The sequence below is a fragment of the Muscardinus avellanarius genome, assembly GCF_963383645.1.
Source record: "Muscardinus avellanarius genome assembly, chromosome: X".
Classification (NCBI taxonomy): domain Eukaryota; kingdom Metazoa; phylum Chordata; class Mammalia; order Rodentia; family Gliridae; genus Muscardinus; species Muscardinus avellanarius.
Window position 1 is genome coordinate 10,566,011 of NC_137792.1, and position 16,833 is coordinate 10,582,843.

At 44.2% G+C, this 16,833-nt stretch overlaps 1 protein-coding gene across 1 annotated transcript in view; it reads right to left on the bottom strand.

Annotated features, from left to right (window-relative positions):
• RBBP7 (RB binding protein 7, chromatin remodeling factor) overlaps positions 1-15,102 on the bottom strand; it is a gene marked incomplete at both ends in the record, with an annotated part of 32,492 nt that extends 17,390 nt beyond the window's left edge. Inside the window, 3 exons of the mRNA XM_080719175.1 lie at positions 5,848-5,993; positions 14,534-14,678; positions 14,955-15,102. Coding sequence (XP_080575301.1) covers positions 5,848-5,993; positions 14,534-14,678; positions 14,955-15,102 — 439 coding nt within the window. The remainder of the gene's footprint in view (positions 1-5,847; positions 5,994-14,533; positions 14,679-14,954) is intronic.
• Between the last annotated feature and the right edge of the window lie 1,731 nt (positions 15,103-16,833).

Sequence of the window (16,833 nt, forward strand, 5' to 3'; positions counted from 1 at the left end):
GGAGAAACAAACACATACATTTGATTAAGGCTCAGTCTTGGCTTTTCTTTCTTTCTCTCTCCCTCCCTCCTCCTTTTATTGGGTGGTGCTGGAGATTGAACCCAGGGGCATTCTAAGTTTAAAAATAATTAAAAATTACTTTTTTGTAGTACTAAGGATGAAACCGAAGTAGTAGTATTCTACCTCTGAGCTACACCCAAGACCTTTTTTATATTCTTTGACTTTTTTTGTGGTACTGGGGATGGAATACAGGGGCATTCTACCTCCGAGCTAGACCCCCAGGCCAATTTTTTATTCTTTTTTTATTTTGAAACAGGGTCTCACTAAGTTGCAAGGGACCTAAGTAGCTGAGGTTGGCCGCTACCTGTGATCCTCCTATCTCAGCCTCCCAGATGCTGGGATTACAAGCATGTGCCACCACACACAACTTTATATTCTTTATTTTGAAACAGGGCTTCATTAAGTAGTTGCAGATGGCTGCAAATCTGTGATCTTCCTGTCTCAGCCTCCCAAATACTGGGCCACCACGCCCCAATAAATTTAAAACAAGGGGACTAAACAAGGGGACTAACTTCTCCATCTGGTACATAAATAAGATATAGTGTTATAGTCTTGAAAAAGGCCTCCTTGTGAAGTAACAAAGCTATAAAAAATGAGATAACTTCTGAAAAGTAGCAAAGTGCTAGCATAAAGAATCCAAGAAAACATTTAAACAGATACAGAACACAGGAACATTTTCTACATAAAACCATACAAATGCAAGCTTGTAATCCCAGTATTCGGGAGGCTGAGACAAGAGGATCACAGGTTCATGGCCAGTCTCAGCTATTGCACCAGGCCCTCCCACAACCTAGTAAAACCCTGTATCAAAATAAATAAAATATAGGGCTGGGAGTGGAACTTGGGGATAGAATGGCGCTGGGTTCAAACCCAGTACCACAAAAAAAGAAAAGAAAAAGAAAGCACTTAAAAGTAAGTAGGCACTGGGCACAGTGGTACACGCTTGTAAATTCCAGTACTCAGGAGGCCAAGACAGGAGGATTGCAGGTTCACAGCCAGCCTCACTGCTTAGTGAGGCCCTCTGCAACTTAGTGAGATACCATTTCAAAATAAAGAATAAAAAATAGGGCTGGGGTATAGCTCAGAGGCAGAATGCCCCTGGGTTCAATCCCCATTACTGTAACAAAAAAAAAAAAAAAAAAGAAAGAAAGAAAAGAAAAGAAAAGAAAAAAAAGGTTGAGCAGGGAACAGGGCATGGGTGCGCACGCTTAAAATCCCAACATTTGGGAGGAGGAGGAGACCGGAGGATGTGGTTCGCGGACAGCCTCTGCTACTTAGTGAGGATCTTTGCAACTCAGTGAGACCCTCTTTCAAAATAAAAATAAAAAAACTAGGGCTGAGGGGTGTAGCTCAGAGGTCAAATGCCCCTAGGTTCCATTCCCAGTACCACAAAAAATAAAAATAAAATAAAAATAAAAAATCTAAGCAGGTTATACATTTTTAAATTTCTCTTTCACTTGATATTGCCACGTCTTTATACATACATTCCTTTATAGCTCACCCTGTGTCTTGAGTCAAGGACCACTAACTCAAATGCCTAGTGGAACAAGGCAGGTAAGAAACAAAACAGGACTAGAGAAAACACATAAAAAAAAAAAAGTGAGCCATTTCTCGGTTATACCAAGTTTTGGGGTTTTCTTCCTTTTCTTTCTCATGGTACAGTAGAGTGAACCCAGAAGGATTCTGCCTCTGGGCTATATATCCCCAGTCCTTTTCAAAATTTTTTATTTTGAGACAGGGTCTTAGCAAGTTGCCCAAACTGACCTTGAACTTTAGATCCTGCCTCTGCCTCCCAAATAGCTAAGATTATAGGTATGCATCACTGCCACTAGCTAGCTACCTCTTGCTATGAGGGAATGCTTAATGAACTTGAGCTTCTACTTAGTAATGGCATGAAACCATTCTTCTGAGAGAAACACAGCTTACAATTTCAGTATGGCTAAAACTCATAATCCATTCTACATAATTACTTTAAAATTCCACTACTCACCACTCTCACACAACTATATCCAAAAAGCACCATTTCCCTCAGCACTTTCCCTTTCCATCCCATCACTGGAACTGTGCTTTGCCTTCCAGACTACCCTCTGCACATGTCTATAGTCCCAGGTATTAGGTAAGCTGAGGAATGAGAATCAGCTGAATTCAGAATTTGAGAATCTAATTCATCTCAAAAAATAAAAAATAAAACCCAGTACTTGGGAGGCCGAGACAGGAGGACTGCAGGTTCAAAACTAGCCTCAGCTACTTAGTGAGGCTCTCACATCAACTTAATGAGAGCCTGTTTCCAAATAAAACATAAAATAGCTCTGGGAGTGTACCCTGGAGGCAGAAAGACCCTGGGTTCCATCCTCAGTACCACAAAAAATAAATTTAAAACCCCAGAAAACCCAACCAACAAAATAAAAACCTATCTCTACTCTTGAGACTCGACTCTAAACCTGTCCCCGCTCTATACTTCCAACATCTCATCTCCATGGACTCCTCTTTAAAAAAAAAAGAAAAGAGCTGGGTGAGGGTTTTGGGGGAAGGACAGACAGACCTGGACCTACAGTCCTGGCTAGTCATGAGGCTGAGGCAAGAGGACTTTTTGTTTTTATTCTGGGGATTTAATCCAGGGGGCATTCTATCTCCAAGCTACACCCCCAGCCCTATTTTATTTTTTATTTGGAAATAGAATCTTGCTAAGTTGCTGAGACTGACTTCAAATCTGCAATCCTCCTGTCTCAGCCTCTCAAGTACTGGGATTATAGACATTACCAGGAAAACATAGTGAGACTCCAGCTAAAAAAGAAAAATAAAAGTTTGAAAAAAGTACTGTCTTAATGATATTTAAAAACACCATGACAAGCCAGACATGGTGGCACAAGGCCTGTAATCCCAGTATTTGGGAAGCTGAGACGGGACGATTGCATGTTTGAGGCCAGCCTCAGCAATTAGCAAGACCATTTCCAAATAAAAAATAAAACAGGACTGAGATGTAGCCTGGAGCTTGTAGAAGGCTCCTGGATTCCATCCCCAGTACTACAAAAAGCAAAAGCCACCATGACTGAAATTAAAAAAGGTGTTAACTATGAATTATTTTGGTCACTTGTGAGAATACAATACACTGAGCAAGCGTGGGGGTACACTGCTTGTAATCCCGGCATTCGGGAGGCCGAGACAGAAATCTCTAGCTACTTAGGCCCTCTGCAACTTAGTGAGACCCAGTTTCAAAATAAAGAATAAAATATAGGGCTGGGGTTATAGCTTGGAAGTAAATGCCCCTGATCCCCAGACCTGCAAAAAAAAAAAAAAAGTACAATACACTATTGAATATATAACTTACATAAAAATATATTCATATATTACTTTATATTGAAACAGTGTCTCACTGAGTTGCAGAGAGCCTCACTAAGTAGCTGAGGCTGGCCTCAAACCAATGAACTTTGATCCTGTCTCAGCCTCCCAAATGCTGATATTACAAGCTGCACCACCACACCCGGCTCCTTTTTTTAGGGTCAAGGCTATCCTTGACAATTTAGCAAGACCCTCAGCAGCTTAGTAAAACCCTAAGTTGTCAAGTATAGCCTTGAACCTGCAACCCTGTCTCAGCCTCCCAGAAACTGAGATTACAGGCATATGCTACCATACCTGAAACTAACCATTAAACTGAAAGGCCAGTAACTATTTCAGAGCTATTTAAAAATCTCAGGTGACAGTAATACAGAAATAATGCATTAGAAATTGTATAGGGGAATGAACTATGAATTGTGACTGATAAGCTAGAAAAATCATTTTGGAGAAGTTTTCCCAATAATTTCAGTACACTAAACAATGCAATAATTTTGTGTTCAATAAGGAAAAAATATATTTTTTTTGCGGGTACCAGGGATGGAACCCAAGGGCATTCTACCTCCAAACTACACTCCCAGCCCTATTTTTTATTCTTTTATTTTGAAACAGGGTCTCACTGAGTTGCAAAGGGTCTAAGTAGTAGCTGAGGCTGTCTTCGAACCGCGGTCCTCCTGTCTCAGCCTCCCAAATGCTATGATTACAAGCATGCCCCACCACACCTGGCTGAAAAAAATCTTAAAGCAAATACTGAAAAATGTTATGATCTTAAAACCATCTGAGTCTATAGCCAGCTGTGATGTAGCACACTTGTAATCCCAGTACTTGGGAAACAAGACAGGAGGATACTGGGTCCTGGCCAGCCTCGGCTACTTAAGTGAGGCTCTCTGCAACTTAGTGAAACCCAGTTTCAAAATAAAGAATAAAAAAAAAATTGGACTGAAGGTAGACTGGGTTCAATTTCCAAGCACCAAAAAAAAAATCTGAGTCTGTAAAGAGTTAATAATTCAGCAAGTCCATCTGATTATCTGTTTTATCTGAGAGACACCTCTGAGGGACACCAGGACCATTACTGATCCTTGGGTAGTTCCAGAGAACATAGATCTCAGAATGTTCTTTGTCACTGATGTATTGATGATTTTGTGGTGTACACCTGGAGCAATGGACCATGGTGTACTAGTTTGTCAGGGTTGCTTTGCACAAATATCAAGATTGATGATACGACCTTTCATTACTGGAGTCCTGAGATTCAATTGCCATGGCTAGTTGCCAAGAGAATATATCTGTTACCAGCCCTCCAAGAAATCCTCAGCCCCTGAGACCCAAATGGGCTTCCTTGGACAGGGATATTCTTCCCATGTCCCTATAGCTTGTGCCAGAGAAAGTATATCCTGTGTGGCCTTGAGACTTGTGCCAGATATCCCTGAAATCACTAGTATGTATCTTGTTCCTGCTGCCTTTTGTTCTGTATTCTTTACAACAACTTTAACAGGAAATATAATCTGCTATTGAGTTTTCTAAGTCCTTCTAGTAAAATCACCAAACTTTGCAGTGGTGGTGGAATTCCAAAATAGGTGTTTAACATTAAAGCCAACAGCTTCCTAAATTAATTCTACCATTACTGCATCTCCTCCCCTACAAAAAGACCATGACTGTCAGGCACAGTGGCACATGCCTGTAATCCCAGTACTTGGGAGGTTGCGACAGGAGGATCACAGGTTTAAGAACAGCCCGAGTTCAGTCCCCAGTACCAAACAAAACAAAAAGATTATCACTATTAACTGTTTAATATATATGCCTTATGCCTCCTAAGTTTTTCCTATGCATATGCCAACACATCCTACTTTTACCAAATGCAATTCTTACAATTACTTGTGGAAAAGTTATTTACTTAATTTACATTGCATACCTTTCCATTCCAGTGAATACACATACTTTTTTATTCTTATTAATTGGTGAATAGTGCTTCAAATATACTGTAATGTATTTAACTAATCTCCTATGAACCAACATCTGGTTTGCTAGGTTAATCTAAAATTTTCAATCCTGAAGCTGGGCATGGTGACGTACGCTGGTAATCACAGCATTTGGAAAGCTGAGACAGGAGGATCACAGTTTGAGAACAGCTTCAGCTACTTAGTGAAGCCCTTTGCAACTCAAGATTGTTTCGAAATAAAAGAATAAAAATATAGTCCAGGGGTGTAGTTCAAGGTAGAACACCCCTGGGTCCCATCCCCAGTACTGCAATATAAATAATAAAATAAAAACCTCAACACTGCAAATAATGTTATTGTCAAATCCTTGTTTACCTGCAGATGGAAAATTTTATGGGATCAAGTCCTAGAAGTTATAATCTGAGTCAGAAGCTGGTAAGTATAAACCTTTAACAGCATAGCTTCCAAAGAGGCACACTCAAACCTTTGATGTCAACATTGGAATATATGGTATACCTACCACCTTTGTCACTGTCACAATGGGAAGCATCAAACTGTGCATCATCATTAGGAATATGAACACGAGCAACCACCAGATGATTCTGCTCATCAGACGTATGAGTGCCCAACACTAGCCAATGAAGGGCATAATCTTTTCCTTCCGGTCTGTTCAAAAAAGAAAAGTCACACTTATCCCACAGGAAATATTCATTTGCTAACAAACACAATCTAGTCTCTGTAAGATACATTAGAATTTCTTTAGCAAATATACATAGAATGAACATCAACTACATATCTGCTCCCTCTTTTGTTATCAAATTTACAATTCCCATATTTGCAAATATAAGGAAATATTTGAAATGACATGTAGAAACAGCCACCCTCCTCTGCCTTATCAATGTGAACTTTTTTTTGGGGGGGGGGCGGGTCTGGAGATGGAACCCAGGGGCATTCTACCTCCGAGCTACACCCTCTGCCCTATTTTTTTATTCTTTATTTTGAAACCGGGTCTGAGTTGCAGAGGGCCTAAGTAGCTGAGGCTGTCCGCGAACCACAATCCTCCTGTCTCAGCCTCCCGAATGCTGGGATTACAAGCGTGCACCACCATGCCCGGCTCAATGTGAACATTCTGTGTGTGTGTGTGTGGCACTGAGGATAGAATCCAGAGGCATGCATCACCACGCCCAGCTGAACAATAGAGCAGAACTCTAGGGAAGGTAGGTAGGTTCAACTCAGTAAACACAAACACCTACACAGTGGTCATTGCCAATCCCCATACTCATATATCCTCACTGTCTACCTAGGAAGTATCTTCTGTCCAGAGTCCTACTTTTTTGTTTTTATAGTACTGGGGATGGAACCCAGGGGCATTCTACTTCTGAGCTATACCACCAGCCCTATTTTGTTTTTTTATTGTGAAACAGGGTCTCACTAAATTGCAGAGGTCCTAAGTTGCTGAGGCTGACTGGGAACCTGTGATCCTTTTTTTTCTTTTTCTTTTGGTGGTACTGAGAGTGGAACCCACGGGCTTTTCTACCTCTAGGCTATACTCCCAGACCTATTTTATACTTTATTTGGAAATAGGGTCTCACTAAGTTGCTGAGAGCCTCACTAAGTAGCTGAGGCTGGCTTCAAACCTGTGCCATCCTCCTGTCTCAGCCTCCCAAGCACTAGGATTACAAGCATGTGACAGACACCACGCCTGGCTCCTGTGATCCTTTTATCTCAGCTACCCAAGCACTGGGATTATAAGTATGTGCTACCATGCCCAGAACTTAGTTCTATTTTAATATATTAGATGATTCTGACTTCCTAGTAAGAAGTAACAAGGTAGAATGGGAAGACTAAAATGTTAGCTTTAAATCCTGGCTCAATACTACAATTAGCTATATACAATTGTTTAAGTCACAACCTCCCCTGAGCCTGTTTCTTCACCTAAGAAATGAAACAAGGTAAAACCTATTGTGTTTATGATGCCTAAAGTTTATTTGCTACTGAGTTTTCTAAGTCCTTCTAGTGGAAAGTGTTTGACATTAAAAAAAAAAAAAAATCAAGCCAGGCATGGTGGCGCTCTTGTAATCCCAGCATTTGGGAGGCTGAGACAGGATTGTGGTTCGTGGCCAGCCTCAACTACTTAGTGAGGCCCTCCGCAACTCAATGAAACCCTGTTTCAAAATAAAGAATAAAAAATAGGGCTGGGAATGTAGCTTGGAGATTGGAATGCCTCTAGATTCTATCCCTAGTACTGCAAAAAAAGAAAAGAAAAAAAAAAAAGAAAAGGAAGCAGCTCCCTAAACTAATCCTATCCCTACATTTTCCACCTTAGTAAGGAGTTTTTTATTACCTTGTTCTATGTAAACTCACCTTGAAGCTAAAGAATTTGACAGTGCTTCCTGGCACCTTGGTCCAAGCAGTGATTTTTCCATGGCATCAAAAATGCCTTCCCATTTGTGTTATCTAATAAAGCAATTTCAATTGTGTTCCACAGTCCCACCTGAGTTAGGATTGAGAAGTAGGACTCTTGGCCTCAATACTAGCCAGGACATCTGTTTGTTCCTAATTTCAGTTGTACAGAGGAGTCAATAGTTTTTAAAAATAAGGTTTGGAAGTTACTTCTAGTCATGCAAAAATACAAAATAAAATATTACCACATTAAATTTGGCTTTAAGCCAGGTGGGCTTAAAGAGTGAAAAATAAGCCCAACCTATTGAGACCCTTTTTCAAACTAAAAAGTAAAATAGGGTTGGGGGTATAGCTCAGAGGTAGAATGCTCCTGGGTTCAATCCCTGGAAACACACACACACACACACACACACACACACACACACACACACACACAAAAAGAGCCTAGGTGGCTTGTAATCCTAGTACTTGGGAGGCTGAGACAGGAGGATCACAGGTGGCCAGCCTCAGCTACTTAGTGAGGCCCTCTACAATTTAGTGAGACCTCGTTGTTTCAAAATTAAGAATAAAAGCTGGGCATGGTGGCACACACTTGTAATACTAGTACTTGGGAGGCTGAGACAGGAGTATTGCCAAGTTTGTGGTCAGCCTAGCTACTTAGTGAGACCTTGATTCAAAATAGTGTGGCTCATAGGTAGAATGCCCCTGGGTGTTCAATCCCCAGTACTACAAAAAAAAAAATACATCTGGAGGCATAGCTTGTTGGTAGAATATCTCTGGGTTCAACCCCAAGTTCTGGGAAAAAACCTGGCTTTATGGTCAAACATAACACACAACTCAAAAAAAGTAACAAAAACATGGGTCTTAGTTGATGTGTATACAGTGAGCCAACAATACGATGTGGCTATCAACAAAGGTAATTAATTCCATCTTAATCTTTATATGAAGAAGCAATATGCATGAGTATGTGCCTTTTTTTTATACTGGAGATTGAATCCAGGGGCACTCTACCTCTGAACTATACCCCGAGTCCTATTTTTTTATTTATTTACTTTTTGCTTGTTTTTGTACTGGGAACTGAACCCATGGGTGTTCTACCTGTGAACCACACTCATAACCCTATTTAATTTTTGTTTTTGAAACAGGGTCTTGGTAAATTGCTGAAACTGACCTTGAACCAGTGATCTTCCTGCCTTAGCTTCCCAAGTCCTGGAATACAGGCATGCACCAGAATGTTTCTTTTCAGGACAAATTCTTTCAACTCCATCATTACAATATAGCCTACTTGCCTAAACTTATCAACATAATGTTTTCCTCTAATACTGGACACACCTAAAGATTGCAGAAGCACTAATGGTAAAAAGAGCCTCTCTGTCTTCAGAATCCTTTGAACTAGTAATTCCACCGCTAGGAAATTCACTCAACAATCATAAAAATGTGCTCTATTACACAATTATTCTCAGCAGTATTGTTTGGGGCAACAAAAGACTGAAAACAACCAACCTACTTATCCATCAATAAGAACTGGTAACCTAAACTATATCCATAATTAGAACTCTACGGTTCCTTTAAAAAGGAGTATGTTGAAGCCCAGCATGGTGGTGCATGCTTGCCTCAGCTACTTAGGTCCTTTGTAACTAGTGAGACCCTGTTTCAAAATAAAGAATAAAAAATAGGGCTGGGGGTATATAGTTCAGAGGTAGAATGCCCCTAGCTTCCATCCCCCAGAAAAAAAAAGGAGTATGTCTTAAGCATGTAATAGAGAAAGTTATAATATATTTTTACTAAGATGTCAAGGTAACGACTTGCTACCATAAGAAAGACTGACTGGCACAACTGTGTAAGCCTGTAATCCCAGCTACTCAGGAGGCCGAGGCAGGAAGATTCCAAGTTCAAGGTCAGTCCCTGTAACTTAAGAGATCCTGTCTCAAAATACAAAAATAAAGCCAGATGTCATTGTGCATGCCTTTAATTCCAGTACTTGGGAAGCTGAGACAGGAGGATTGCAGGTTCAAAGCCAGCCTCAGCAATCTAACAAGGCTCTGAGCTACCTAGTGAGACCATTTCCAAATAAAATAAAGCTGGGGGTTCAGCCCCCAGTACCATAAATTAAAAAATAGGTAGACAGGAAGAATTGGGAATTTAAGAGCATTCCTGGGTTCAATCCAAGAAAGGAAGAGAGCGAGCAAAGACAAAAATAATGACTTTCTGTTTTCTGTTATGGGGAGGAGAGTAAGAAACATGGAAGAGGACTTATTTTTCATCCTATACTTAGGTAGAGAATAAATTATTCTCAAAACATTTACAAAATTACAGCCATGCATGGTGACTCATGCTTGTAATCCCAGCATTTGGGAGGCCGAGGCAGGAGGATCCAGATCCAGGTTCGGAGACAGCCTCAGCTACTTGGTGAGGCCCTTTGCAGCTCAGTGAGACCCTGTTTCAAATTAAGAATAAAAATAAGGCTGGGGGTGTAGCCTGGAGGTAGAATGCCCCTAGGTTCCATTCCCAGTACAGCAAAAACAAAACAACCTTGCAAAATTATATAAGCTAGGCATGGCAGCACATGTCTATAATTCAAGTACTTGGGAGGACAGTAGGTTCTTGGCCAGCCTCAGCTACTTAGTGAGACCCTAGTTCCAAAATAAAATATAAAATAGGGCTGGGAGTATAACTATGTGATAGGATGCCTCTGGGTTCAATACCAAGGGGAGGGGCACCAAGAGTCAAACATGGTAGTGCACTCTTATAATCCCGTACTTGGGAGGCTAAGACAGGATCATAGGTTTCCAAATAAGAAGTCTGAGGGTATAGTTTAGAGGTAGAATTAGTCCAAGTTCAATCTACAGTGCCACCAAAAAAAAAAAAATACTGTGAGTTTAGCTCAGGAAGTAGAAAGCCCTTGGGGAGTTCAATATCTAGCACCAAAGTGATATGAAATAAATACTAGTTTATAAAAACTTTAAAAAACCAAACCAAGCCGGGCATGGTGGCACTTGCTTGTAATCCCAGCATTGGGAGGCTGAGACCAGAGGATCATGGTTCGCGGACAGCCTCAGCTACTTAGTGAGGCCCTCTGCAACTCAGTGAGACCCGGTTTCAAAATAAAGAAAAAAACAGGTCAGGGGCTGTAGCTCGGAGGTCGAATGCCCCTGGGTTCCACCCCCAGACCCACAAAAACAACAAAAAAACAACAAAAAACAACAAAAAACCAATTACTTGGAAAATTATCTAACTTGATTTAAAGACAATAGCTCAGAAAGTGCAAGTACTTATTAGAAAGCAAGTTACATAATTACAGATACACAAAGTACAATAGGTCTAATTTCTAAAAAGAATCAGAGAGTAAGATCAGTCAGTATTTCTACTGCTCTGTATGGTGATTAAGCACAACCATAGCCCCTTCATACCTCAAATGGAACCCTGTAGAGCATGACACAGCAGTCTTCAATATTCAAGAGTGCAGGATGGTTAGCATTTTCATGCATTCTGAGCCACTCAATGTCCCACAATATGATCCCACAACTTTCTTGTATACAACAAACATAATATATAATTTAAGCATTTTATGTTAAGTTTTTAAGTGTTGCTGTTAAAGCAAGCCACCTGAACCCTAAGAATATACAGAACTACAAATAAAATATCCCTAATCCCAAAAAGCTCAAAATGCTCCAATATAGGAAACTTTGGAGTGCTGACATGATACAAGCAGAATACTCCACACCTGACCTCATGTGAATGGTTGCAGGAAAGCGTAGGTGCACTAAAAACACTGCACAAAATTTTCAGAAAAAAAAAATCACTTTCAGCTGGGCGTGGTGGCGCACACTTGTAATCCCAGCATTTGGGAGGCTGAGACAGGAGGATCGCGGTTCCCGGACAGCCTCACCTACTTAGTGAGGCCCTCTGCAACTCAGTGAGACCCGGTTTCAAAATAAAGAATAAAAAACAGGGCAGGGGGTGTAGCTTGGAGGTCGAATGCCCCTGGATTCCATCCCCAGACCCGCAAAAAAAAAAAAAAAATCACTTTCAAGATATGTGTATATGAAATACCAATGGAGCCCAGCGTGGTGTCACATGCTTGTAATCCCAGTACTTGAGAGTCTCCAGGTTGTTCTCAAACCTGCAATCCTCCTGTTTCAGCCTCCCAAGTACTCGAATTACAGGCATGTGCCAGAAAATTCTCAATCTATTTTTAAATCTGTTCAAAAGTAGTTGTAAAAGTCAATGCCTAGGCAGCAGAGGTTTACCAAGCATGCATGAGGCCCTGGATTCCACCCCCAGCACCAAAATGTCAACGTTTCTATTATTTAGCTATTTGAAACTTCCCAAATTTTTATGTTTATTTTCAGATTTTTTAGAACCCCAATGGAAGTCACTATATATAAGTCAGCCTTTGTATATGGAATCTGGTCATAATGAGATTAATTTTATATATACTTTTTTTTTTGTGTGTGTGTGTGTGTGTGTGTGGTATTGGGGGTGGAACCCAGGGGCTTTTTACCTCTGGGCTATACTCCCAGACCTATTTTATGTTTTATTTGGAAACAGGGTCTCACCAAGTTGCTGAGAGCCTCACTAAGCAGTTGAGGCTGGCTTTGAACCTGTGTGATCCTCCTGTCTCAGCCTCCCAAGTGCTGGGATCACAAGCGTGAGACGCTATGCCAGGCAGCCTTTTTTTTTTCTTTAAATATTGGGGATTGATCCAGGGGTATTCCACGTCAAAGCCCCACTACAACACTTTTTTGTTTTGAAACAGGGTCTTTCTACATTGCTGAACGTCGTGCTAAGCTGCTGAGGTTCCTTGAACCTGAAATCTGCCTGTGTCAGCTTCTTAAGTACTGGGATAACAGGCATGACCCATCATGCTTGGCTCTTAGCTTACACTTAATTTTACAACTTGTTGCAAAAAAACCACTATATTAGAATCTGATTTAATAATCATTAAATTACAGAGTCACTATACACAAGTACTTTTTTATGCAGTACTGGCGACTATGCCAAGGGGCATTCTAACTTTGAGCTATACCTCCCTGCCGACTCCCTTGTTTCAAAACAGGGTATCCCGCCAGGGGTGGTGGCACACGCTTGTAATCCCTCCGCACTTGGGAGGCTGAGACAGGAAGATGGCATAGGTTCAACGCCAGCCTCAGGTACTTAGTGAGGCTCTCAGCAACTTAGACCCTGTTTTTGTAAAATAGGTCTGGGAGCATAGCCTGGAGGTAGAAAGCCTCTGGGTCCCACCCCCAGTACCACCAAAAACAACAACAACAACAACAACAACAACAAAACCCAAAACAAACAAGTAAGCAGGGTATTCCTAAATTGTTGAGGCTGACCTTGAATCTGTGATCCTCCTGTCTTATCATCCCAAATACTGGGATTACAAGCATGCACTATAGTGCCAGCCTGGCTCAATACAAGTTTAAGGTATTTAGCCAAGACCCTTTGAGAAAAGGTGAAAACCTATGCCAAAGGCATTTGCCTGAATTCTGGAACCAACTAGTCTGGGTTGGTTAAGCTCAGGGTATAAATACTGGATTTTTTTAAGCTCAGGTTTTTAATTCAGAGGAACCACTTACCTGCAGTAATGTCCAGGGCATGGTACTTAAAACTCTCAGCCACTTTCCTCAACAGCAAATGAAGGATAAAATGAACCTATATAGTAGCACTGTTGTGCAGATTAAACAAAATAGCAGCACAGATGTGTCTGGTCCTGTTCTAAATGCTAGATAAATGTCAGCAATTATTACCAGAGAATTTTTAGAACTAGCTGCAAAACTATAAAAATTAACAGCCATCTCAAACTGTATTCCATACTATAAATCAATAACACCACCTTTTCTTTGGTCACTTGTTGCCAACTTCTTCTTCCCTTTGCCAATTAAAACATATTCATCTTGGGTGTCGTTTACATGTGTGTTCACTTTGCAAAATTTCATAAAGCCATATGCTTATAATTTGTGCATTTTGTATGCATGCTATTTTTCTTTTTATCACAATAACAAGGGCTGTATCCAGGGCTTAGCACATGCTAAGAGAGCGCTTCCACTTGGCTACATCCCTTTATTTTTTGGTACTGGGTACGGGCATTCCACCCCTAAGCTATACCGCCAGCCCTATTTTTTCTTTATTCTGAAGCAGGGTCTCACTGAGTTGCAAAGGGCCTAAGTAGCTGAAGCTGTCTGCAAATCGGGATCCTCCTGTCTCAGCCTCCTGAAGGTCCGTATTACAAACCTGCACCGCCACTCCCGGCTGCCTAATCCTTTTAATTTTATGTAGTACTGAAGGGTGGAACCCAGAGGCTACCTACAGACTACACCCCCAGCCCTATTTTATAATTTATTTGGAAACGGGGTCTCACTAAGTAGCTGAGGCTGGCTTTGAGCCTGTGCGATTCTCCTGCCTCAGCCTCTCAAGCGTGGGGATTACAAGCGAGAGCCACCACGCCCGGTTTGTCTAATCCTTTATATTAAGCATGGTATTCTTAAGAAAATATTAAAGACGTGTTAGCCTGAAATGAAGGGAGATGCAGATCTACATTTAAGTCCAAGTCAAGTCAAATATATTCAGTTATTTCCTTTAAACATAATTAATCTCAACAGGTTTTCTCTCCCACTACCACCACACTTATAAGGTAGAAATTATTATCTCATGCATCACAAGTTTTGAAAATAAAAAGCACCTGCCAATTCATCCAAGGGCTGACTACATGCTTATGTTCTATGTATAAAATGCCAAAACTAGGAAATTCAAAACGATAGTTAAATTTATGCAAAATGAAAGATGCCAGAAACCCTTACTTAGTCACTTCAGGAAGCCACTGAACCGTAAGACTGGGCCACTGAAGAGCATGGGTCATAACCAGGTCATACAGAAACGGTGTATTCTTCTTCCAGATTTTATATTCTTCATTGATGACACGCTCCTCCACAGTATCTTCGAACACTGAAATTTGGAGAAAGCCCACACGATTAAGTGGCTGGAAGTCAGAATCTGTACAGAAACTGGAGGTCACCTCGAGATGGCCACACCTAAGCTACTCTTTCCTTGTACCTATAACGTGGACACAAACAGCTAACTGCTCGTCCAGAACGTGGAGAGAATACTAACACCAGGAAGCTCCTATTTTCCACTTTGGAGATCAAGGCCTCCGCCGTATACAGACTGGGTGATTAACTGCACGGACATCGAGACCGTTTCGACTCTTACAGCTCTTCGCACCTGCCCTACGGTGACGAGCTGTACGCAAAGGGGCTTCGCGGCCCGCTCGCAAAGGCAAATCCACGTGTAGCCAAAGCCCACAGGCCTGCTTCCCCGATCCCCCGCCCGGAGAGGCCTCAGCTCCCACGACGCCAGCGTTGGCGGCCATAGGCCAGCGGCCTCCAAAACACCCCCCGAACGAGGGCCGCGACCCCGAAAAGCAGCCGACGAGCACGCGCGGAAGGAGCCGCGGCGCTCGCTTCCCAGGGACGGCTGCCTCCGCCCCGGGGCCGAGGGCGCTGGCGGGAGCACGGCGCGCAGGGCGGGTGGGAGGGGGAGTGGGAGGAGGGGGTCTCGCCGCGGGCCCCGCGCTGGCTCCGGAAGTGCTCGGAGCCCTCCGTGAGGCGGCCCCGTCCCGCGCAGGCCCCTCGCGGCGCGCGGCCAGCCTCGCGCCCGGCCCCGCCCCCTGCTCCGCACGCCAATTCGCGCCTTTCGCCGGCGCGTGCCGCGGCCTCTCGCGCCCGCCGCCCCCCGCAGCCCCGGCGCGCGCCGCCCCACAGGGCCTCTTACTCTCTTTACTCGCCATCTTGCGTCGGGTCGTTCGCCCCTCGTTGCCGCCTCGGACTCGCTAGTCAAGAGCAGCCCGAACGCTGGCGCTCCTGCCTTTGCCAGGCGCGTCACACACTCCTAGCTCGCGAAGCCTGAGCTCCGTCTCGCAGCCCGGGCGCTCCCCAGACGCCGCGTCCTTTCCTCCTGCCTCCTCCCCGCTCGCGGGTACCGAGGTCTGAGGCGCTCTTCTCTCTCTCTCTCCAAACTTGGAACGAGACTTTTCAACCCGCGCCTCTCAGCCCGCCCAGGCAGCTGAGCGCAGGCGCATCCGCTCTGGGAAAAGAGGAGAGGCGGTTGAGGGGCGGGCCTGGGAGCCAACGGCTCCGCCGCCTCGACCAATCACGTGCCGCGGGCGGGTTTCACGCGCCCTTCGGAGGCGGGCTTCACGAGGTGGGTGGCGCCTTCCGCGGCAGGAAGTTGGTAAGGCGCAGGCGCGAGCCCTCGCCCGGCGCTCCCAGGGCCGGTCGCGGGGGCGGATGGGGGCGCGCGGGGGTGGGGCGAATGGAGGCGCGGCGCGCTGGCTGCGCGGGGGCCGCTCTCCCCGGGCCGGCCAGCCCTGGGGCCCGCGGGGCGTGGTTGCTTGAAGCAGCAACCGCGGCGGCGGGGGTGTGAGGGGGGCAGGGAAGCTGCTGCGGCTTAGCCAAGCAAAATCTCCGAGCGAGAGGAAAATGGTTCCTATTCTCGAGAGATTACTGTGCCCTCAAAGTCTCCCCGAAAATCACGGACATGCAATTCCCCGCACCCCTCAAAGATCCCCATCCAGCCCGTCGGCGTCTCCTAGAGCCCGGACGCGCCGAGGTCGGGGGCTAAGGGGACCTTTTAGAGAGGCCATGGGCGTTTTCTGCAACAAGCCGCGGGGCCGCCCTCTTGGGCTAACCGTGCGGCCTGTTCGTGCACAGGCCTAAAGGCCGCCGAGGGGCCGAAGCCGACTCGGGGGATATTTTCGTTTGTTCTCCTGTCTGAGTCCTTGAATTTTTCATTCGTGGCCTTTGTGCTTCGGGGTGGCTTTTTTGTTGTTGTTGTTCCATCACTGACTTTCCTATCGCGTTCCTATCTCCTTCCTAACCCGTCCCAGCCCGGGGGGGGGGGCTGCTGAGTCATTCTTGTCATCTCCCGGGGTCCCAGAGCGACACCCCCCGCCCCGGGCTGGCCTAGGCCGAGGGAGCTGGGCTGCGCCGCCTTACCTGAATCCCGCTCTGCCCAGAAGCTCCGGAGCTCCTGAGGAGGTCGAGGAGAAAGGAGGCTGCGGGGCCAAAAGGGAAACAAACGGGGAGACCGAGCAGAGGGGACG